Source organism: Bradysia coprophila, chromosome IV (genome assembly GCF_014529535.1).
Source record: "Bradysia coprophila strain Holo2 chromosome IV, BU_Bcop_v1, whole genome shotgun sequence".
NCBI lineage: Eukaryota > Metazoa > Arthropoda > Insecta > Diptera > Sciaridae > Bradysia > Bradysia coprophila.
In genome coordinates this window covers 2481048-2507109 of record NC_050738.1, presented here as the reverse complement: position 1 = coordinate 2507109, position 26062 = coordinate 2481048, and the positions used below count along the sequence as shown (strand labels likewise).

Genomic DNA, 26062 nt, shown 5'->3' with positions numbered 1-26062 from the left:
TCTAATAACATGATCGATGTTCGTCTAAAAATACTCAACTCTTTTTCTACATGTTTATTGGCCTAACACGTTTCTCGGTGCAATGGTTGACGAACTGATGAATAAATAACTTTAGGTACAAGCTACGCTTCGACTATGATCACACTAGTTATCGATTTTTCTTGAGCAAGAACATGAACAGAATTTTTCGAAAACGAAAAAAAAGCCTAAGCAAAGAGCGGAACATACTCAGGCATACATGACTCGTGTATTTACATATATCAAGAATTTGCAGGAAAATGTACAAATTGCTTGCAGCAAAATTCAAAAAGTCGTAAATTTTGATACGAAAGATATCGTCAGACGCGACGAACCTCTACGCTATAAATTATGTAAAATTAAATCTCGTACCTCAGACACCCAAAAATAAAGAAGCAATTACACCGTAAACCTGAGCATCGGTTCCATATGGTGTAGCTTAAATACACAAATTAACCATTTTTGTTGAATCTCAATTCGATTCTCGATATTTATTCCGAATAAAAAATGGTTTTTTCACTCAAATTATATACAATTACTGAATTCTCATTTCGTAGTCTTTGCATATTATGTAGATATCTTAACGTTTGTTTTATTTGTGTGTGGTGTAGCGTTGGAACATTTTATATTTATGCAGAAAATATTATTTTTCAGTTCGCAGAATGACGTGTGCGCTGTTACTATTACCTACACATTATAGGTAAAAAATGAAACAATTTTTTTTTCTGTTCAATATTTATATAGTCAACCTAGCTCAACAAACGACCTTCTCTTATGTACATTGATTCAACTTTGTAGTTTTTTATAATTTTGTTGTTGCTAAGAATTTCTTATAAAATTTTATATAAAATGTGTCTGTATGATTATGGTATAAGCGGTACCTATTTTTGCACAGATACAGTCGTTTAACGCGAACGAGACAAGGATGAAAATAACAATGAACAGAGAGGACAAACTGGTACCACTAACTTCTATTCAATCAAATTGGATTTTTTTTGTTGAAATTTTGCGTTCCTTCCCGGTCCATTGTATCGTCGCTTCTTGCGAAAATGTTAACTATACAATTTGACAAAAACGAAACGAAGAGATTGGAACCGAGTCATTCAAATGTGTATAATTCCATTCGAATTAAATAAAAGTTCAATCGAAAAGTCATGCTTTGTGTCAGAGAAACGTCTTTTTCTAACGTTACAAATGACGATCACCGATGGTCATTGAGACTATAATTTTAGAATTGAGATGGAAATGGGTTTTTTTGGGTTTAATCGTTCGACAATGCCACAGATCAGTGACTGTTTAAGTATATAACGATGTGTGTAATGTATGTGGGGCGGAAAATGTTATACGCAGATGTGTGTGTCCACGCAATTTAATTTTTTTATTTTTATTATTTTCAATGACGTTTATGTAATGTTAATGATATAGGTAGGTACTATGACTCCCAACCGTACAATTTACATGCATATACCGTCAATGTTCTGACGGATTTTTTTTATTTTTATATTAAACTAAGCACGGCTAAGCATACGAATTATGTGTGTAAGTTTCGTTCATATACAGGGCTTGTTCGGCTCTAATAATATATTATGCTTGTAAACGATGTGACAGATAAGTTATCGATGTCTTGTCGTCTTATAATCCTCTGATATTTATTGCGAATTCATTCGGTAAGTTGTTTTAAAAAAAAATCATCTGAAACCAATCTTGGGTACATTAATTAAGATGCGATAATCCACCGTAGGTCACAGACATTAATTGCTCGAACACAGTTTAAGCCCAATCAAGCCTACGCGCGCTGTGATCAACGTATAAATTTGTCAGATAAAATTTCGCTAACACCTCTCTCGGTCGGAGTGTGTTTCATATAATATATAAGTAAAGGAACGGATGAACGAATAAAAAACCAATTCACAACACAACAACCAGTTGATATGTGTAATGCATTCAATTCAAGAATATGTTGAGAACTATTAATTGAAAAGACAAACTTAATACGTTTTTCAAGGGTACATTTAGGAAGCTATGGTTTGGTAAGCATAGCCTTGACAACAAATAATAATATTTTGAAAAATGAGATAAGCGAGGTGTTTTTCGTACAGATTTACAACAATAGGTACAATAGGTACACTGGAAGTTTTGAATGTTTGTTTTGAGAAATTGAAATTATTTTGATCGGTTTGTCGTTAATATATTTAAGCGACATCAAAAAGGCAGTCAATTTAATTAGAGAACAGGTCTGCCTACAACTCTTGAACAAAATAATCATTCTGTCGATTCGAAGTCAAAAGTCAAACAAACAACAACGAAAAAACCAAAATTTTTGCTGGTGACCTTATCTTAACTATGATATCACGTTCTGTAAATATTTGGATTTTCATTGATAGAGAAGCGCGCACTTATATAGCTTACCAAGTCCCATCATTAATACAACATAAAAGCGGAAGTTTTTCAGATACAAAAAATTTATGCAAATAAATTGCGAGTTTTCCTCTTCTCAACGAGAAATATATTCAAATTAATACACAAAGCTCATCATCGGAAACTACCAATTTGGTTTTGTGATTTAATGGTTTGTCTAATTTCAAGCACAAGAAGAAGAAAAAAATATTCGAGAGACAGCAAAAAAAGACCATTTAAAACGATTGCCATAACCATGTTGTCCCGAACAACAAATATTACACAAAACGGTTATTATGTGCATCCAATTTTAGTATTTATGATAATCGAGAAACTGTGCTGTGTGCATAACATGCGAATGGCCATAAATGTATGACATTTATTTGAAATGGCACCATATACCAGGTTGCAAATGAAAAACAAATATGTTTCGAGAAATTTAAATTTTTACATTCTGATTCAGGGTCGTTCGTCTGTTTATTTTTTTTTTAAATATTTTTTTCGTGCTAACGACAATATTGTCGTTTATCTACACTTCAAAATGGAGATGGACATCATTCTTCGTCGCAGCGTATTTGAAGAAGTTTTGCCATATTTTATACTCTTTATAACAACAAATTGGATCAAACAGCGCAATTTGTTGGAAATATTATTCTTTTTTTCAGTTGCTCAATAAGAGATGTAAAAAAATATTTTTCATTTCAAAATGCCATATTAAGATCCGTGTGTGTATGTTTCGATCTTGATAATTCGGTTGAACACATTTTTTTCCAGTGGCTATAACTCACGAAAATGTCAGCTAATGTAACAATTGCTTAATTTCGTTACTTACAATTCGTTGACTAGCGAATGACTCAGTTAATAAAAAAAATATATTTCTTGATTTTACGTGACCAAATGCCAATGCAAGTTTTCTAATTTTTATTTCATTGATTAAAAAAGCTCTGTTTGACTTTGTCAGTCAGTGAGAGTGGATCGGGCACCTTGTCCAATATGCTCACAATCCATAATCTAGGAGTTCAATTGAGGAACCCAAGTGTACTGCTAGGATGTCAGATCTATTAGATAACACTACGCGGCATATTATATGCACCTAGTCATTTTGATCTGGCCGACATATATCATAGGAATTTTCACAGATGTTCTAAGTGTTTGTTGAGGAAACAACACGTAGTGAGACTGGATTAAATTCCTCCAATATTGTTTCAACTGAGCGAAATCTATAATTCTTTAAGTTCATACTGATGCCCTAATTTCTACGGTCAAGAGACAACCAGGTTGACATAATGTTTCACCTCAAGTCACTATAACTTTTCCAAAAAATTAGAAGCTTATTGAAAACTGGAACCGGTCCTAAGACATTCAATGTGTGTTTGTATGTTGAGAGCAAAAATATGGGACAGTAATAAATTGTCGTTAGCATAAATTGTTTGTGATAATCATCCATTGATGTGGAGTACCTTGAAAAAAAGTACCACACACACATATCGTGTTGATTTCAAGAAATTGAACATGTACCGAGTGTTGTTATTGTTTACAAAAATCTTATATTCATACCGAACATAAACGCAAGCTCAGACAACAATCATTATTATAAAAAAGCGTCATAAAAATCAACACGAAAATATCAAATTAAATCACCTTGAATTTCTGTGCTAGATCCCACGTTTCTACCACATAAAATACGATTTAATTTCGAGATTTTTACCATAAAACTATTCGGTACGGAGTTTTATTTGAATTGAATGTCTTTACCAAATTTAAACATGATATGTAATGAGAGTACTTGGCAATTGAGTTTTTGTTTCTCTTCGTATGTTTTCTGATAAATGTTTTGTTGTTACGTTTTTTTGCAGAGAAAAATAAAAGAATTGTTCATATGAGATGTATCACTTGCGTGATATTCCAATTAACAATTTTTTCTTTAATTTGATAATAGAAACATCTAACTTGGAAGAGAAATTGTTTTTTTTTTGTGAAAATCCGAATGGAGTGGCACAACGATCTACACAGTTATAATAAATGTGCCACTGTTGTTAATTCATTTTTATTTATGTGTCACTTTCACGCTGGGAAAATAGAGATAAACTAATTGTTTTACGATCTTAAATTGCAATTAATATTCAAAGTATGAAACAATAAGTTTATGTTCGTATTAAAGCACAATAACCTGGTGGTATATGGTATAGTTACATAGAGAAATGAATGTTCAAACAAATGAAGTAGAAGATTTTGTTTCGAACAAAACAAAAATTTCAACAAAACGAGTAACAGATTTGATCAGAACGTGATTAATTCTCACAGTCAGGACTACCTGACCGGTTCTTAATACAAACAGTCTTAGAATTTGAGGTGAGAAATCAATTGAATTCAACACGATGCTTGAGTACCTTTCTAGGTTAGAATTTTTTGCTCTAAGAAGTGAAGAAGACGAAAAAGTAAAATCTCACGAATTTGTCACAACAATCTCAAAAATACGGATCAATGTAAACAAGGGGCATCGGGTCGTTTCAGGCTAGTCTCTGCAAATGACCAAAAAACGAAATATTATTTTTCGTTCAGGTCTGACCTGTCGTAATACAAAATTACATTTACTGTATGTTTAAGTAAACCTGATAGGTTACCTGATGGAAACTGCAGTCGTACGGCAATATAATCATTAAATCTGTTACATCTTTTGTTAAATGTACTTTTCTGCTCAGGTCCTGATGTTAAATCTTTTATTTCACTTGTTTGAATGAAGATTCGGTTATATAGGTTAACACAACTAGAGTTAATTCCTTATTTTTATCGTGGTTGTCGATAACAGATGACTAGCCGTTTCTATATGGATGACGTCGTCACCAACGATGTCAGTAGAGATTTCACAATCAAAGACCAAAGTCAATCGGAAAATCTACAAAAATATATCACGAGACATCTTATATCAGATCTTCTAAAATTTACATTGTTGCAGAGCCGTGTTCGGTTCTGGCCTGTACCAACAATTTGCATTTTATGAGAATCTGTTTTTTGCTTCGTTATTTATATATGGCTTGAACAACGAGATATGGGACCGTAGATAGACTTTGTAATAAAAGTTGATGTAACAATTAAACGCTATTAACTCCGAACGAAACTAACTGAATACATTATCGTTAGATCACGAAATAAATTTTCTCATCGCTAAGTAGTTATCATAATAAAGCAAAAGCAAAAAAACGTTATCCTTAGCGACAAACTTAATTGCATAATTATACACTTCATCTCTGTCAGTGGCACAGCGTGTAGATAAAACGAAATTTAATGAGTTAAATAGCTGAATAAGACGTCCGTCGTTCACCATTTCATGGGATTTCTAATAAAGCCACCTAATCGATCGAACGGACTGCTCTCAATTAAGTCGTTTGACGAAATTAAATGCAGCAATTTGTCAATTATTGCGACCGTGAACATCTCGTTTAGACTTCACACAAAATGATTATTATGTCTTTTTAATGTAAACATAAAAATCCGATGCGTTACAGTGAATCTATGTTAAAACATCCATAAAAGTCGTAAAGTACATAAATGTGTTAGACATGTGTCCGTAAAATGCGTTCGTTTTCATTCAATTAATTGTGTTCAACTGATTGTAAATCCATATGGTACCGTACCTATTACCTAGGTATGACATTGTTAGCAACAATGAGCATCAAGATTTCTCTCTCCGACACTGTAACACTAATTAATGGCATTTTATTTAATCGAAATATCGTTAAGCTCTGACGTGTGTGTATGCTTCATTATTCAATTATGAATTTTGATTTATGCTACGTGAAGTTAACATGAATGTGCGTTTTGTGTGTCTCTTAGAATGAATACCCATATAGCACCGTATGTAAAGAGAAAAACAAACAAAGGCCAATTAGTCATTTGAATTGAAATAGCGACGATTGATGATGACGTTCTGTCTGCATCGTTCAATGGTAAATACATAATAAATTCAGTGTGAATTAAGCAGAAAGAAGAAGAAGAAAAATATTCATAAAAATGAATAATTCACACAGACACGCCATATCAAAATCCAGCAACATACACCGGAGATATTCAATAAATTTCAGTGGCCTCTAGCCATTTTAATTCAATACACACAAACAATCAAATGAACTACTTTCTCTTGGCAGAAAAACAAGTCAACGAAAAAGTGATTCTTGTTTTATGACGCTGAACATAAAAAAAAGTTTATTTAAAAAATGCATTATGTGGGAAAAGTGAAAAAAAAATTTAACTGGGTCGCATCTCATGTATCAATAAAGTGCACAATCGAATCTTGTTGTTGATGTAAGTTGTTGTTTCGTTCAAAACTCTCGCTTATAGAAATTTCATATCGCTCTCTGGGTATATATAACAGCGAATACTTTACCCCGTATATGGACAATTAGACGAAAAGTGGATTTTTCCTTCGAGGAAATTGATACGTTTATTGCAAAACGTATGACATAGGTTTTCATAAGTTGATAAGAAACATTTTTTTTCGTCTTTAATTCATGATATAACATTGCCATACAGGTATAGATTCTGAAAATGGTTATAGTGTCCATTTAAACAGATGTACACTTAGAAGGAAGAGTGTTGTATAACGAATGCTAAGTGTTATATGGTTGTTATGAGAGAGTAAAATGTTTTCCGAGAAACATTGGTCACAAACACAAAGCACACGAGTAGCATTAATAACATTAAAAAACTGACTTGAAAAATTCGAAAGAAATATGATTTTATTGACCCAACCTGTATATATATATGAGCTAATGTTTACAAAAAGTTACTTCTCTCAGAACATGAAACCTGCAGCATAAAACATAATTCTCCACTTCATACATATACATAATTTTCGTGTTCGGTTTAAAGTTCATTTTACTTTCGTTTTTTACATTTTCTTGTTATTCAGCCGCATACACATTCTCTGTTTCGTTTCTGTGGTTTCACATTGGTGAAGTAAGCCAAAACGAACAAAAATTTTTTTTTACTCTCAGTTTTTATTATTTATATACAACGATCAGCACAGATATCGTTTTGTATAATACAATTTAAAGTCGTGTGTACCACACTTACACGGTACCGAAAATATAAAAACGGATTGCGCTCCAAGTACAATGAAATAATCTCACCATCATCATCATCATCTACCATCCAAGGTCTTCTTAGAAATTTTTTCCATGACAAACAATTGAGTTTGTTTGGGAATTATGGTCGACATCATAATAACACAAGAAGAAGACGAAAAAAAAAAAGATCTTATTGTGGGTTTCACAATCGTTCGAATATTTCAAAAAGCAACATAAAAAAAATGAAATTAAACGAAAGAATTGAATATTAAAATTGATGATCACTTTTTCGAAATTAAATTGTAATTTGAGATTTGTGGTTATACGATTCTGATTGGATTGGAATGTAAAATGTGAAATAAAAATTGCTTTCTACGCACAAAGCTTCGTAAAAAAATAGTTGTGAAATGTTGCCTCCACGGCTAAGTGCACGTATGTTGTATTGAGGTTAAGGGCTGATTGACTCAGAACGCAAGAGTTGTAATGGGAATCATTCAACTACCGAATGATTTATATTCGTTGATTATAGGCACAGGCCACAGTTTGACCTTTTGAAAACTACTGCAAATGTATAGCGATGTAATCAGTGAATCTACTACTTCTTCTGTTTAAAGTATCGCCTTATGGCGAATCTTTGAATGCATCAGTTTCAACAAGCGTTTTGCGGATAAAATGACTAACCAGAGGTCATTGCTTATTTTGGTCACCTTTATGACGAATTTAGGCAGACTAGATTTGTATCAGCGAAGCATCTACAAACATCTAATTATGACCTAACTTCGCAACACGTCGTCGATGGAATTTATTTGTGCAAACATTCACAGTTGATAAAAAATGATTAATGAACAATAATTTAGAAAACTAATGATTTAATGATTGTTTAATGGCTTAGAATAATCATTAGGCGAAAATGTAATTGAACGAAAGAGAAAAAAAAAACAGTTTAACCCTAGGTAGATAGATAGGCATAGCCATAAGTGAAGAGCAAAATGTTCCTATCATAAAAAACGGTTCACGAAGTTTGCGCAAACGAAAAAACAAAAATTGCCAGATCGCATGAGTGATAGAATGATAAACAAGAATCGATTCGAATAATTGCTTCATTAGTCAGTCAGGCGAAAATAAAAAAAAAACAGCCAAACACACCGAGAGCCATGTGTACTGATGTATCATAATTACGTCACTTCTGTAGCTAACAACTAATATTCATCATCATTCATCTACTTCTCTATAAATATTGAAAGAGAAAAAAAACATGAAAAATTACGACAGACATAAACCACAGCATCAGTAAAACCCGAAAAAATGTAAAAATTCTCGTCTTGTTGATTCTTCGAGTTAACTTCTTTGTACAAGTTGAATAACTCAAAGTGAAAAAAGTTGTCCGCTACGATGGCACATCGTATATGTTAAATATACGCGTTACGCATATTAACATAAAAGATGTCACTGCCCTGGAACTTTTGATTTTGTTTTGATTTCGGAGGTTCGTCGTCTACATACAATGCGCTGTAAGTTGTAAAACTCTAGGAAATAGTTGGAAAAAAAACTTTTGATTTTTTTTACGGTCGCTCTTGATTAACATTTCGAAAGATTATAGTATGATGTATACGTCAATAAATATCTTAAGCATGTCGATTCCAGTCGTGTATGCGTAGCCTTTACATTAAATTTTGGTTATGTATCGAATAACGTGAATAGGAAACACACAAATTACAAATCTCGACGACAAATAATTGTACAGATCTTTTTTTTTGTCAATCCCACTTAACTGTTTCTCTTTTCGGATTTTTTGTCTAGTACCCGCGAAAAACTGTAATGAATCGGAGAATGATTTTGCTTTGACTCTGCATTTGTTTGAAGAGAGAGAGAGAGAGAGAGAGACGGTGGAACGGGAAGGTATTTCAGTGATTGAATTGAAATGCAAGTGAGTTGATTTGAGTTAAATGAGCAACGGGATTCAAACTTTCTTTTTACACTGGCTATGTCATCTGTTATTGACAGCGACGAGAGAAATAAGCGATGAGCTCTGGTTAACGTGAACTTATATAGCAAAATTAATGTGAAGTAAAAGATTTTGCATCAATCTCTTGAAAGAATTTGGACCAAAAGAAGTAACAGATTCGCTAATTTATACAGGCGATATCCTTGTCCCTTGTTCATTTTTCCACACTGAATTTAAATTGTCGGCTGAATATTCTTGGTACGAATATAGTTGGTACGTAGACCCATTGTAGCGAAAATGACTTCGTTTTTTTTGCTTGCTTACATTTTCGCATTTGACTGTCTGTTGTTTATTAAAAAATATATTTTTATTTGATTATCATCGACGCAAAACTGGTTTCACATTGTGGTTTACCTTTAGATTTACATTAAATTTTGTATACGCAAAATGTCAATTCGATTGACTTTTCTTGCGACGCGAGAAAAAAAGCTTTTAAATTCCGCCCACTTACAGAAGTTACAGCTAGTAATAAATATTTAAAAAAAACGAATTCTTTTAATTCTCTTGTTATACATTTTTCCAGATGACAGATAAATTGTTCTAAGATTTATATCAAATTACGTACAGAGATTCAGCCAAAAGATTGAGTTAGACATCTCCTTGATATTTATGAAGGTATTTAAGCAACAACAAAAAACATCTAATTGAAAACATCTATCTAATTGACTGGAAACATTAAACACACTCGCAAATTGTTCGTTTTAATTCAAAATAGAAACCACCTCGTCATTAAAAGCGTCTCATACTAACAGATTTACCTTCAGCCTATTCTTCAGATCAGTTCATGTGTACAAAATGGTCTATGTAAATCATTTATAATGTAATTCCCATCAAATGCAACGTGACATAAAATGTAAAAGAATTTTTTCGTTATGCGAACACCAAATCAAAGTATCATAAGATCCAGTACAAACATTCATTCTATCCCATCACCCATCATCCGTTGACTGCCACAGAGTACAATAAACTTTTGTCAGACTTTGCGTGTTTGCAGTAGATTTTTACGTGTGTGTACAAGAAGTTACCATACATAAAATTCCTATCAAATATTAAAACATACAGTGAAAACGATGGCATCATCTCTTGTTATTATGAAAAGCTCGTGTATTGTATAAGAAGTTATTCGCGTCATGTTCTTTCTAGAAAAGATAATAAGAAAAAAAAACTAAAATTCTTTCGCACAGTGTCACTGTTTAGAAAATAAAGTTAGAAAAAAAATGTAACGGATCCAGCTATTTCGATGATAATCAAAACAAAAAACATTTTATTCCAAAAGCGATTGACATTGCGTGTTCAATGAAACGCTACCATAACACCAATGGTTTATTTGAATTCTTATTTTTTATTTATTAAGCTTTCCGTTGGGATTAGAATGAATCGGCTGAGTAAAATGGAATCGAGAATTTGATTGTTTGAAAGTTTAAAGTAACTTCAGGAAAAAAAAGGTGAGCCAGAGGGGTAAACGACTCCCAATAATCAATCATGTACAAAAAGTTAGGTCATCTGCTATTGACAGCTTCGACAAAAACAAGCAATAAGCTCTTATAACTGCGGTCTTATATAATGTGTATGTTAAAACGAATGAAGTAAAAGATTTTGTATCGAAAATTCGCCGACACTTCAAACAAATGAAATAGTAGATTTTATCGTTGTAATCGATGCGTATGATCACGACCCATGCATTTACTTTGTCGTGATATGACGCACGCAGTTTTTAAAAAGGTTAATCCAACAAAAAAAAACCGATCACCTGCCGCTATTCAAATGTAAAATAAATCTGACTGTTAACCAAGGAAACGGTCTCTAATGAATACTAATGGACAAGAAGTGTTGTGAGTGGATTATGATGGTTGTTGAATATAAAAAAAAAAATTCCAACCATCCTCTGCTATGACACATTCACAAAACTTATTACACATTTCATTTTTTAAATTGTTTATCAGTTTTTGCAAATAACCATATCAACCACTCTTTTAACACCCACGTCCCAATATTTATGTTCAACCAAAAAAAAAATTCTTTTGAAATCAAAATCGTTCTTTCGATAAATTATTCATCGATAAATTGTCGTCTATAGTATCATCACATACAGCCGACGTGAATAAAGTTATTAACATAAGGAGTACCACTCGGGACATACCTCCAAATATGTTTAACTTATGGCTGTGAATTAGACAATATTATTATGGGACTGAGTCTGGGTTAGCAACATTGGAGTGCCTACTCAATCGTAGACAGAACAATAAACTAGCTTGTAGTTTAAATGCCGCGTCAGAACACGTGTTTGTTTGGAAGCAGTAGATTGTATACTTGTTTGGACTTTATTCTTTTGACAAGTTTGCTCTGAAAAGTCAAAATAACAATGGCCAAGCAAGACGTAGGTTATCTTTTCTGGTGAAGCCGCACAGAAATGAAAAGTACCGCAAATATAATCAGTCACTTCTGAGAGATACTTCGAATAAAATGTCATTGTGAGTCATTAGGAGAATTCTAATTATGCAAATTAACTTTTGAGTTTCATGACTTTGGAGCAGCTCCATCCGACGACAGGTACTCAACTTTTTTTTATAAACATCTGTTGCCGGCAGCGACGATAAAAATAATAGAAAAATGCGTGGCTCAGACAATTTTTTTTAGCAAAAATTATGTCACAACTAATGAAGTAAAAGATTCCTCTTGACGATAAAATTAAATCAAAAGAAGTAACAGATTAAATGTCAACAATATGCATACAGTATGCGAATGGTTAACAGAAGTCTGTCTACCTGCATTTACTTAAAAATTATTACTTTTTTCTAAGATAAAAACCTAAATTGAAATATTTTTCCCTGTCCCCGATTCTTCTAAATCCAGCACATTATATAATGTCTCAAAGGTGAGAATAAATTAGCTATGAAAAAGATGTAAGATTTCAAATTAAAACGATTACGAAAAAAAAACTCTTTCCTATAGGATACCACATTATGTCTTTTAATCTATAAACTACATCAAATCTTATGTATATTTTGAATGGCAGGATAGAGAAATGAAGGGAAAAAAATGTACCATGACCATACACTCAAAACGTACAATGATGTCGTAATTTAGAAGTGTATCTCTGAAAAGTGTTCACAAAATAATGTAAACGAAAAAGTCAATTCGTTCAGCACCCTCAAGCAACTGTGATTTGTGTTTCAATAATTTCGGATCATGTTAAGATTAAAATTATGATAAAACGCTAAACCTTATGAGACCCATTAGATGGTAATCTATTGGGATTTGTGTTCCATTGATATTTTCTTAACGCTTAGTTCGTATTCAGGAGGGCAATCAGACGTTTTTTTGTTCGTTTGTTATACCCTACCGATTAAACAATGGATCTCTGGAATGTTTGTGAATTTGATCGTACTTGAACTATCATCTGTTAAGATTAAATTTGAATATTGAACGCCATCACCCCAACATGTGAAATTGCTTAAATATCTCCTAGTTTGCTTCAACTTGTCCTCATCACCGAATCTATGTCCAAAAAAAAATCTTTTCTTTTTTGTAATTCCAGACTTAATTTTCCCATCACTCGTCACCATCACCATAAAAAATTCAATTTAAGTGGAAAAGAAACACCATCGAAAGAAGAATTGGTAAAATGAAGAAGTCCCCAAATTAACTCATTCCAGAGTCGTATGTACAGTATACGGTATATACCTTTAACAAATTGAAATTGCTCGACTGGACATTACTTAAAGTGTCTTGAGAACAAATCGAAACAAATTACCGACAATTTTTAACCCTTTTGCCGCGGCATTTTATGATCTTCAAGTAGGGGGGCCCCGCGCATCGATTATCAATATATAGCTATTAGACGTGTACCAAGGATGGTGGCTTAACAAATTGTATTACTTTAATTAATTTACACAAATGGAAACGATGATAAACCATTTTCTTTTGTGGTTTTGGAGGTGTTTTTTTTTCGTTCATATAATTCTTTCCTGTTATTATTTAAGTGTTGTTGTGGTATCCGATCGATGGATGCTGACTGAGAAGAGGTCAATGAATAGAGTGGTTTGCTGGTAATGTTTTCTGTATTGCTCGATATATCGGGGAATGAATTGTGGTTTTAGTTTTGTTATTTTTTTCTTCTTGTTCATTTCAATCCTCTACAATCCATGTGTAGTATACACACAACCTAGATCGGTTCGATATCGAAACAGAAGTAAATTCAATGTTTACGTGATTCGCTTCAAAAAAAAAGTTATTTTGATTTACGTTTTGTATTGATGATATGCAAGAGTGTTGATTAGAATCTAGAAGTTATTGATTTCGCGATTGAATTTAATGATGTTATTATATGGTCATGATGATGATGGTTCGCTTTGAAAGAATCGTAACGGATTTTAATTGAATGTTTGCTTGGTAGAATTTACAACCAAAAAAACTTTTTTTCTTTTTGGTTGTTAACGAAATCAATGATGAGAAATGTTAATTTCTAGTAAAAGTGTTAGGTTAAATGTTAACAGTAATGATGGTTATTAGCCATTTGTTAATGCTATACTATTGTTGATTTGACGGATTCGTGTTACTACTTTTTGATTGACATGTGACTGATAAACAGCAGAAGGTTGCAGGATTGCTCATAGATAGCGACTTTTACGGGAGATATTTAAGAAAATGAAGGGTGTTTCTCCAATTAGTCTTTCTTCAGGAAATTAGAGTATTCCTATCGATGCCAACGCAAAAGACTACCTATCATTCATTTGTCTGTCGTTTCCAATATCTATGTAAAAAATCAGCTTAAGCCAAAGAAGTACAAGATCAATGAACCAACGAAGTACAAGATTATTCATAAAACCATGGTCGACAGCAGATTGAATGCATACATGGTGATACGTTTGCCGTTTGTAAATCCTTGAGGATACATTTTATGAGGTTGTATCCACTCAGAGCAGTAAAAAGTTTGTCTTCGAAACAAGGCAGGTGGGTCACTGATTTAATCGAACTAAGAAAATGACAGCATGACCGACAGAACTCCGTGAGTGTAAACGAGCATTTTAATCTAGAAATCTGAACAATAAACGAACAATGAAATTACAATCATCCGATTCCAAATTTAACACAGATAAATCAATCGCAGAATAAATTGAAATAAATAACTTAATCAACGTCTGCGCTGCGAAATCGTCTTTTCTTCTCTTCTGGCTTTCAATTGCTGTTTATATTATATGTACTATCAACTGTTATAAATATAAACTTCAAATGACGACAACCATCCTTTTCATTTCATTAAAATAACATTCGTTGCACAAAACCCATTTATAAAGCGATTCCATGGAACCGAATATTACCATTTAAAAGGCAATTTTTATAATTCCACTTTATATTATGAATCATCCTCCCATCATTATTGTGTTGCTGGATGGTTATATACATAGACGATGGATGGCATGACAGTAAAAATTGTCTATTTCATTGTTTGTTCTTTTCTCTTTTTTTTCATTTTTTTTTTTATTTAATTTTAACTTTGAAGCATAATAACAATTCTTATGCGCACAGTCGCACATGTTTTCAATGCATAAAATTGCATTTTCGAATCATTTAACACCGGTGACATGTTGCCTGCATTATATTATAAGGATGCTTAAGACAATGGAAATCAAGTGTCGGTTTTTCGAATTATATTCTTCGAATATAGAAAAAAAAATTGTATGGATGGAACATTGTTGTTGAAGCAGTGACTTGAATTTATAAATACAATTTTGCTCGTTGAATTTCGTAATGAATGTTTGGTGTGTTTATGTTATAATTATAGACCTACCCTGGTAGGTCTTTAAATGGGAAATAAAATTAAATGAAGAAAAATGTGCCGATACCTCAGTCGGTATTGTCTGGTGTATATATATCTAGACGTATTATCTATACAGGTGTACATATCACTTGAATGTGCAGCATTTAATTTTGTGCATAGAAATGAAAATCAATTCGAAATTTAAATTAATTTTAAGAAGCAAAATCGAATCAAGAGGAAAGGATCATAAGCTAATTGAATCAACATAAATTGTTTCGATCTGCGAACAAATTGAAATTAATTTTATTGATGACCTTTCACACACTCCCTAACCAAATGAGCATTTTAATATTTGAGTCAATAATTCAACGTCTATTTTACATAATATCCATCCATATCCATAACATTAATATTAATCAGCCGTTGCGCTTCTCGATTTTGCTTTTTTTAAATAATTTTTTTCACTTTACTCAAACAACACAACAAAATGTGAAGTTCATTATGATAGTTTCGTCTCAACCATTTTTATTTGTGAAATATAATAATCCCATAATTAATTACGTCGAGAGAGATATCTACCTATACGCTTTATGCCGAATGGCATTTTAACTAGGTAAAGTTATGTATCGTAGATTAAATATGAGAATATTATTTCTCTGATGTGTACACAAGTCTGCATAAAACACAATCGCCATATAACCTTAACTTGGAAAAAGAAGTACAAAGATTTCTGTTCGGTTTTTTTTCTGTCTTTACTTCTTGTATGCTGTGCACACACAATTAATTAGCGAATTGCTTTGAACTTGACTGGAAGTGCATTTCGACCGCATTTTTGTAATCCAATGAGAACGATAGTTTTTTTTTTGTATCTCCTTTACAGAAAAATAGTAATAATTTTTTGTCTGTCACTTTGTTTTAATACATCTTGTCTCTTACACAAAGTATATACCATACAAAACCAACATTGGTCTCTCTGAAAAGAACAAGAAAGTTCTTCGTACAGAAACAATCTTGTGAAAATTTTTAACCATTTTATTCTTCTTCCAAGCCATGTTTGTTTTGTATACCGAGGAAGTTCATGAGTGCTGTAAATGCGTAATCATGGGTGCGCGTTGGCATAGCGCCCGTGACGCAAGTCCTATTACAAAAAAAAAATTTGTAGACTGCGGATACAGCAAATATTAAAGTTCGCCAATTCAATTCTATATGACTAATTAACATGTAAAAAAATCTGGGCGTCCGTACGAGTTCACACGTTAATGTAGGTTGAGATTTGATCAGGTAATAAATCTTTCAAGAAGCCTCTTTGCTATATTTTGAATGAACCGGAACAAAGACGGTTAGGTACACTTAAAATTCAGATCAATGTACTTTGTAATTTCACCTTTCATCTAATCAGTAAATCTAATATTTATCTAAAAAACAAACAAAAAAAATGCGAATAATCAATCAACTCTGTCTGTGAGTCGTTGAAATTACATTTTTATCTCCAAATTATAGAAATTGAATTCAGACAGGGAGAAGACTATGATTACAGTGAAGAACATTTTTAAGTGCTGTATTTTTGATGAGATAACGAGAAAGTAAAATCGACGATTTTTGGGAGAATCAAAACCATACCTTGGTTTGAAAGACACATTGATAAAAAGAAAGAATACTCCACTGAAGGGGAGTGGTATAATCTATATGACTGCCGGCACTGGATCCAAAACATTTTTGTCTCGGTTATCTTTATTGCTTTATTGCTCCTAATCAGTTAAAACAGTATCAGTTTGAGTTAACTAGTCCGTACTTTATATTTAAATAACGTTACACCTTGGTGTAACCAGTGTTATTTGATTGATTGGACACTGTACAGAAATTAAAAAATATCGCACGTAGAATTGAATATTAATATAATTGATAAATGCATAAATGCGCTGCGATTTTAACAAAAGTTAAAGAGTGTAACTGAAGTATCTGGGAAAACGGTCATTTAAAATACGAAAAGTGAACTTTGTCGATTTAAAAATTCTTTGCTTGACAACATGTTACTCACAAAACAGCTTTGCGCGATAACATTTATTTTCATATGTACATCCGGTTCGTCAATAACACCGAAACAAACTACAGAATACTGCTATGAAGAAGATACATCTCGGCCACAGTATAAAAGACTGGGCGTTTATACCCCTTATGCTTTTGCTAAAGGAAGCGACACTGAAATCTACAACATTCCAGGCGAGTGTTGGGCTAGGCGAATGAATGACACAAAGTTATGAATTTCAAAATTAAAATTAGGATGTAGCGCTGACAAAATCTGGATGCTAGTAAGACATGGATCGAGATTATTGGAACCTGGGGATGGTGTATCTGTCATTGATTTGGAAAACGTAAGAAACAAAATTTCAATGCAATTTTTACTTGACCTTGTCTGTTTTTTACATATGTTGCACTTTTCCACTATGCTTATGTCGATGAAGAAAGCCAATAAATAAATAAATGAAAATATTTTCAGTTAAGAGACGAAATTATTTTTCTATACGGAAACAATTTAACTTTACCTGAGAAAGGCAGACTGTGTGAGGCTGACTTTAATTTGATAAAAAATTGGAAATGGGATACGAATCTTACAGCCCAATATGATGGAACTCTCACAGTTTCGGTAAGTGTATCCGTATGACCATCTGTACGTAAATAGTATGAAACAAATATTTCAAGGGATGGAATGAATTGAAAGACCTTGGTAAAGATTATAGAAACATATTTCCTGATCTATTTGGAAATGCCTACTCATCAGAGAGGTTACGGTTCGATCATACGAATAATAACGCTAATCGTACCGAAGCTACTTATAAAGCCTTCGTTGAAGGATTATTTGGAGACGGGTCTTATAATGATATCATACTAGATCGATTTCCGCAACCTAACAAAATACAGAATGTATGTCGCATGCAATACCAAATTTACATAAATAGGCCACCAACTAAATTATTTAAACAAATTTAGCCGATGTCATTTTGCCCAGCATACGACGAAAATGTGAACGATCAAAATGGTCGTAATTCGGAAACTTCAAAATTTCGAAATTCTGAAATTTTTCTCAAGCTTCGCAATGACGTATCGATGAAACTCGGATACCATGAACCGCTTTCTGATCAAATTATTGTCAACATCTACGATATGTGCCGCTTCGAGAAATCATGGAATGTAGAAAAATCGAGTCCTTGGTGTTCGGTGAGTCAAATATTTATTTATTTTGCATCGCATTTCCAATTTTGACTCATTTTTTGAAAATAATTGATCCGAATTAGGTACTAACACCGTCTCAATTCGAAATTCTTGAATACCTTGACGACCTGAATTATTATATGAAAAGAAGCTACGGTTCAGCGATCAATTCAAAACTGTTTTGCTTTGGAATGGATGAAATGTTAAGTCACATAGCAACGAATGGCCCACAAAAAGTCATTGCATATTTCGGACATACATTTGGATACCATTTGTATTTGACTGCGTTGGGTGCTTTCAAGGATACCATCGCATTGCGTAGTGATAATTTCGATGCAATGGCAAACCGAAAATGGAGAAACAGTGAAATTAATCCGGTTGCATCAAACATTGCTACTGTCAAATATAATTGTCCAAACGATGTTGGAGAAAAGGTAAAAGTTAAGTTCTTTGTGAACCAAAAAACACTAAATTTCGACTGGTGCGATAATGGCTTATGTAATTTATCAGATGTATTAGAACAATATAGTTTTTTTACGAACGGTGACTGCGAGGAAATTTTTTGTTCAACTGGTGATAGCTCGGGTCATAAATTAAGTAACGAATTGGTGTTAATTTTATATGTCAGTTTGGCATCGGTTGCCATTATTTGGAGTAAATAAAGTCGTAGAAAATTGATTTTTAATTGGATTTGATTTCTAGTCATCAAAATGATATCATGCCTCAAACACCCCTTAAAAGGGAAGTGTGACGCAACTTCCTTATCTTACACTTCCAGAACAACTGACATCTAAACACTAAAATGAAATAGTCATGCTCGTAAAAGACTGAGAGCGATGAACTACGAATTTTGTGTAATATCAGTTGTTTTGAAAATGTAGGTTATGGGACTTGCGTCAAACATCCTCTTTAGAGGGGTTTGTCGGATTCGTTCCATTAAAAAAAAACGAGCGAAAGAAATAAAAAAAAAATGCGCACTGCATTATAAAGCTGCACGCGGTTGCACGGATCTTGAATTCAACCGATGCAAAATGTTTTGTTTACACAGAAACAAAACAAAACAAAAAAATTGTTCTGCATTGCAGAATTCTATTACATACATCTATGCACCGTGGATGTTGTAACCGTTGACCTTTCGTTATACCATTGGCTTCGACCTTAGCACAAATGCATTGTCAACCAGCTTTCGTTCGGTGATGTTGATTTGTTTTTAAATAAATGCACTTTTCTAGCCGGAGATGTTGCATTGAATTTTGCATTTTACGAGTGGATCTGTACAACGGCAACAAACATGCATCCTCGCCGTGTGTGTTAAATACATACAACACACGCTTTTATATATCACTTTGATAAATGTAACGGACGTAAATATAAATCGTTTCTTAAGTTAGAACGGAGATGATAGAACTTAAACGACGTTGTGGGTTTGATGTTTTTAGTGCACTGAACTAAAGGTTTTTCGTTTCGTTTAAGAAGAATGTTTCAATGCAACTAATTAATCAATTAAAGGAATGCGCAAACTATTAGTTGATTATGACCTTAGGTAATATGAAACGGGGTAAGTCCATCATCTGAATATCAGCTGAGATTGATGGAGAATATTTAGTGCTAAGACATTACCAGACTTGTGGCCCAAAAAAAATATTTAAATTTGACGTAAAATTCGATCAGTCAAGAAAATATTTCAAGGGTTAACACATTCAAAATAATTGCGGCTTGTCAACTTTCGGCACCCTGGACTTTACTTAAATAGTCGTGGAATACCTCCAAATAAATTTCTAAAAATCTAGAATTCAGTTCCTTACAAAACATCTCGTATACTCAGATACGAGCAACGTATTTTAACAAAGAAAATTTTACTACAAAAAAATGCGTCACAAATGGCAGATGATTCGCGGTTTCCTTGGTGAGGTTTCCTCAACATCTGGAATTTGTAAATAAGGTTCTGTTGCATTTTCGATTCTATACAAAATTTAGTGACTGTAACGAAACAGACGTTAAATCTGCTACTTCAGTTGTTTATACTCAGAGTTTTGATCTAATAGTTCATCAGTTTCAACATTATACACGGCTGTCAACATAAGACAACACTAGACACTAGACAGTGCTCAATTCTTTAGTTGTACATGATATCGCTAACATGTGACTAGCCGTTTCTATAAGGTCGTATAGAGCATTTACATCGCAAAAAACGTTATCTAATCCATCTTCAAATGAATTAATGAATAGACAAAATGCATTGCAAGTTAATAAATCAGTCGAAAGCGACTTTGCATAAAACAAAACCTAATTTTCCAATAACAATACTCCATTACACACATATACGAAGACCATATAACACACGCGCAACATAACATAAAGCTCTGCAATGCAAAAATTTCAGCTACATATACACCGAGTCATAGAGTTGCATTTTATTTATTCTTATGACTTCACCTCCATACGATGGAAAGTCGCCGATTAGTCGCAACTTCTTTCATGTATCTACATCGAACCGATTGTGTTGAACCGTGTTGTATGAGTTTATAGGCAAAAATAATAAACAAATAAATGAAATACAAAAAAAAACGAAACGAAACTGTTAAAAACTTGTTCAAGACAATTTTTTTTTCGTATTCAAAGAGTGTGCGCAGCCATTCGTGGAAAGGTAATAATGTTACAGTAATGTTGGTAAATTGTTCATGCAAATATTGTATAATCAGTCGTGTTAATATTATATTAGGTAAATGGGTTTTAGTGGCTAACCGCATCATATATATGGATGGATTTTATCTTTTGTAAAAGATGGTCTAATCTAGACATATGAATCCATGTGTGTATATACTGGAACACCGTGCAATGATTAATAGTTTGCAATAAAATTCTGCTAAGACAAAGACCGCGAATAACGCATATGTATGTATATACCTAGATGACGAAAGCACAACACGTGAAAGACCTTCAAACTGAAAATTCAATTCATCAGCAGTTATTTTTAGCTGGTTTTTTAATCTTCCCAAAAAAATAATAATAACCAAACGGCGAAACAACAATAGCACTAAAAGTGACAAACCCCGCATGACTTAAGTCTAGAAATTTATATTCAAATGAAAAAATTTAATGGTTTCGCTGTTTGGTGAGCAATTTTTCGAATCTGCATACAATGCCAACTCTCACGCGGGTGCCATTAAAATTGTCTAGAGACATTTGAGAATTGAAATGACCATGATTTTATGTTACGGATTCTGAATGCTTCCTAGACACATTACCAGTGACATATAACATTCTACAGATCAAATTTGTAATGTTGAATTAGCGGTTGAAAAGTGTTATAAACAACCGACTCGTGTCGCAATTATTTCATTTTAATTTTCAGAGAGGGTGTGTCATCGTCGATCGTGATTTCAGCGGCCAACAACAACACCAAGAACAACGAGAAAGGTGTGAACAAATCCAATGTTAATGAGGTTAATGTAACATTTAAATTCGGTGCTAAACACTGCAACCCTTCAGCTAAATCAACCACATTACAGCAAGATGAAAATGAAACTGAATTATGCAATAAACCGTAATACCATCACAGTTTCATATAGAAATACACGGCGCAATGTTTTGTCTTGCAGCATTTCGCATATGAAATGGAAATATTTCGTAAGGATTTTTACTAGGTGAACAAAACATGCTATAAAGCAGCGCAAAAAGCATGGGCGTAATTTCACAAATAAGTTGTGCGCTTTTAGTTCATGTTTATTCTGCTCTTGTGTGTTAAGAAAGAAATAAAAAAAAAATTTGAAATAAAAACAAAATGTAAATTAAATAAAAAAAAGGCGAAATCAAGCCCATATAGTTCACATATACGGCATTTGAGGCATTGAAAGAGACTGGCGCAAGCCATCGGTGTGTATAATGCACACCATTACAGAAAAAGAAATAACCCAACATTAATGTAACATCACCGTCGACGAAACTTTCTAAACGGTTTGGTGTAGGTGTTGATGAGTCTTGGACGCAACAATGGCAACAATTTTTGTTAATCTTCTTCCATTTATTTCGCTTTTTAAATTAAGAATATTTAATTATGTGTAATTTATTCATTATAATTTCAAAGACTCTTTTTTTCCTCTATTTCGTTTGAAAAAGTCATGAATTTTTAATAGCGTAACTACCTATATGCGATAGTAAATAGGCCAGGAAAAAAGTACGAAGAAACATGCGTCATAAAAAGATGATTTCTTATATCATACTTCAGTTCAAGATTCAGTTCACTATTTTTCGAAAGGACTATGTCATATGTTATCGACAGTAACGAGAAAAATAAGCGATGGGCTCTGTTGGAAGTCTCAGATCAAAAGATATCCCACAGTGAAAGGCGAATTGTTAAGAAAGAATAATTTTGATATTTATTTAATGACTGCAACAGAACGATTATACACGATTATAATTTACATTTAAGTTTCCTTAGGATCACTAGATGAATATATAAATTGCATATTCCAACACTCCTCCTCAATTTATATATTACTCCTTCCCAATCAACAGCCGAAAAGCAAAGTCGTGTTTTATCAGAGGTCCGGGTATAAGTTCTACTCGTAATATCCTGAAGCCAGAACTACAACTTCCAACAGGTTATGGGCCCAGAGATTGAAAGAATAACTTGTGAAAGTAAAATTCACGACTAAATTAAAGTTTTTTCGACGACAAACGGAGACACAAAATAAATTTTCTATCGAAAAAATTTATGGGCAGTCGTCAAGGCAGCAGCAACGAATCAACAAAGTTTCCAACGACGAACGGTGAAACAAAATAAATTTTCTTGCAAAGAAATGTATGGGCAGTCGTTATGACATCAACATCAATTAAAGGATAGTGTGAGGCGTTTCAAGGAGCGTTCACACGGACATTAAATAAATTGGTGACAGTAAAAGATCTAAACGATCTAATCTAAAATAATAAGGAGGATAAGAAAGTTAAAGGTATACGCCAGCAAAGATGGCAGTAAAGATTCCAGTGTGGATGACACATCAAGAAGCAAAATCGATAACAGGAATTCAGTTGAAACAACCAAATCCATTTGAGAAAAGGATGGAGATGAATTGGCCGGTTATGTGGATTACGCTTATTAACGGTTGGAAGAGTTACATATTTGAGAAGGAGTAATATATAAATTGAGGAGGAGTGTTGGAATATGCAATTTATATATTCATCTAGTGATCCTAAGGAAACTTAAATGTAAATTATAATCGTGTTACCTAATCATTCGTTCTGTTGCAGTCATTAAATAAACATCAAAATTATTCTTTCTTAACAATTCGTCTTTCACTGTGGGATATCTTTTGATCCAAGATCTGAGACTTCCAACAGATATTATTAACTTATATTGAGAACGGCGTGTTACAACAAATGAAGTAGTAGATTTGTTATCAAACTTTTGATCAAAAGAAGTAACAGACCAGCTGTGGCAGATAATTAGTGATACAACCATGAGTTGCTAAGACTTATTTTGGATGTGCTAGATTTGAAGAGTTAATGATTTCACTATGCAATTCATGAAAGAGTAGCCCAAGGGTTTTTACTTATTAATGTTCCATAAGTTAAAGCCCTTGGACTACTCTTTCATGAAATTCTAATTAAAAAGACTGTTCACAAACAGTAACATAAGATTTAACATGCTCACGCACCTTTCCTTCTGGTCTGCACAAATTATTTCTTTGCACATTGTGATTTGACAATGTTATAGCATCCACATTTTGTGGAAATTTATTTAGGTCACGCTGTATGTGGTCATAGAAGTTAAAGGTGATATTATAAGAGTCAGCTAGTCCTGATCAGTTTTCACAAATAAAGGGTAGAGTTATGTTCTTCAAATCAGTGATAAAACGTGCGAAGTGTTCATTGTCTTACAAGTAATTTTAGTGGAAGCCCTATTCGTACATTGTCCTAAGTTTTTTCATGGGAAACCATATTTTAGAGATAGAAAACCAGGGACTATTTCTGTGAAAACTTTTTCCCAATTTCTTCCCTAAGAATCCCTAATTTTCCCAAAAACATATTTACGCGAAAATAAGGAAAAATGAAATGAAAATTGTGAACAAATGGGAAAAATTTCCCCAAAAATAGCCCCTGCGAGAAAACGAAACACATTCAACAGACTAGAGGGACATAAATTCAACAATTTCTCAATCCAAACATACCTGGACTAACCGAAACGTGTGTGTGTGCCATAATAAAGTGGTATATTGTACAACATTACAACGCACGATCATTTATCTTCATAATATAATACAAAACCAACTACAAACAATATAGACATTGTACACAGCGTATGGAAAATTATTTTATTAAAAGAGTTAAGATCCTCATGTATAAAGAGAGAAGTTCCTCTTGTGGCGTACAACTTAACTTATAAAACTTGATGTTAAAGTCACAAGTCACAGCATCTGGTTTTTTTTTCTCTTCTTGAGATTTTTTTTTTTTCATTTCTGAAAAAGTTTCGCTTTCGGTTCGATTCTGTTTCAATTGGATCGTAAAATGTATGTATTTTGAAATAATTATACTTGACATAGTTTTGCTGGGTGACGTATCTTATATGCGCAAATAACATGCATGATCGTTTAATGCTTATATTATGTGGGATGTGGGCAGATACCATAAACGAATTTGATTATTAAGTTCAAGAGGTTTTTTTTTGTCCACATTAAAATTAAAAAATGTTCAATAAATGCGTTTGAGGTTTATATGGATGTGTGAACCGAAGAGGTTCGTCATCTAACTCTTTTGTTTGTCCATTCTATTTACGGATTTTTTTTTTCGTATATTTTAAGATTTCAGTTTTCTATTTTGTTGAGACCTTGACATATAAATTATTATGCGCATCAGCTTCCTCTTGCAATTTGTTCAAATCCATCCTAAGGTTCTACGTCTAGTCAAGATTAATTCCAACGTAATTATTTTAATCGATCTGGCATTGCTACAGCTACGAGAATTCTTTTTTCTATAAATCCAAATTCATTGTATTCAAATTCTAAATTATTGGAAGAAGGAAAAACCGACCGAGAAATGAAAACAAATTGCACGACCAAACATAGGCAATACGTCGATGTTTTCATTCAAAAAAATTCACAAAAAATTTCAATAAATGAATAAATCAATTAATTTACCAGTCCATTCATTCAGATATAAATACAAAAATTCATTGAATATGTCATCGACTTTGAATGGTTGAATTGAGAAATGTTACCGCAAAATTGCATATTTTTATGTAATAACACCTCGGTGCTCTTGTTGTTCGAACATGACGTCATGTTAAATTATGCAAATCGTATACATACGATGCATATAATGTATGCTATGCATAGAAACGCCTCCTTCAAATGTTACTGGTTTTATTTTTTATTTTTTCATGTTTCCACAATTTCAAGGCGATGTTCCGTTTTTATTTAATTAAAAGTTCTTAATTTCTTGTAATTTTTGCTGTTTCAAAGCAACATAAGTTCTGGAAAACAATCAGACAACCGAATGTAAATGGAGATCAAATTTTCAAGTTCTTGACCGATTAAAGCCTTCAAAATTTGAGTCATCGGAGCAATTGCGTTTTTGTAAACGCATTGTACTCGACAAAGGTCAAAA

The 26062-nt window shown here is 32.9% G+C and overlaps 2 protein-coding genes across 2 annotated transcripts in view; one reads left to right on the top strand and one right to left on the bottom strand.

Moving 5' to 3' along the window:
• LOC119066469 overlaps window positions 1-26062 on the bottom strand; it is a 226056-nt gene that overhangs the window by 192214 nt on the left and 7780 nt on the right.
• On the top strand, window positions 17075-19142 carry LOC119066471 (multiple inositol polyphosphate phosphatase 1-like). The gene is made up of 6 exons (XM_037168977.1): window positions 17075-17467; window positions 17528-17619; window positions 17745-17891; window positions 17948-18169; window positions 18236-18463; window positions 18541-19142. Exons 1-6 carry the CDS (start codon window positions 17275-17277, stop codon window positions 19117-19119), a joined length of 1461 nt encoding a protein of 486 aa, XP_037024872.1. The 5' UTR covers window positions 17075-17274; the 3' UTR covers window positions 19120-19142.

Bases quoted from the DNA above. Each gene is read 5' to 3' on its own strand.
- LOC119066471 (XM_037168977.1), top strand. From the start codon at position 17,275: ATGTTACTCACAAAACAGCTTTGCGCGATAACATTTATTTTCATATGT. The intron at 17,468-17,527 runs GCGAGTGTTGGG...AATTAAAATTAG, and splicing joins TGAAATCTACAACATTCCAG to GATGTAGCGCTGACAAAATC. The intron at 17,620-17,744 runs GTAAGAAACAAA...AAATATTTTCAG, and splicing joins CTGTCATTGATTTGGAAAAC to TTAAGAGACGAAATTATTTT.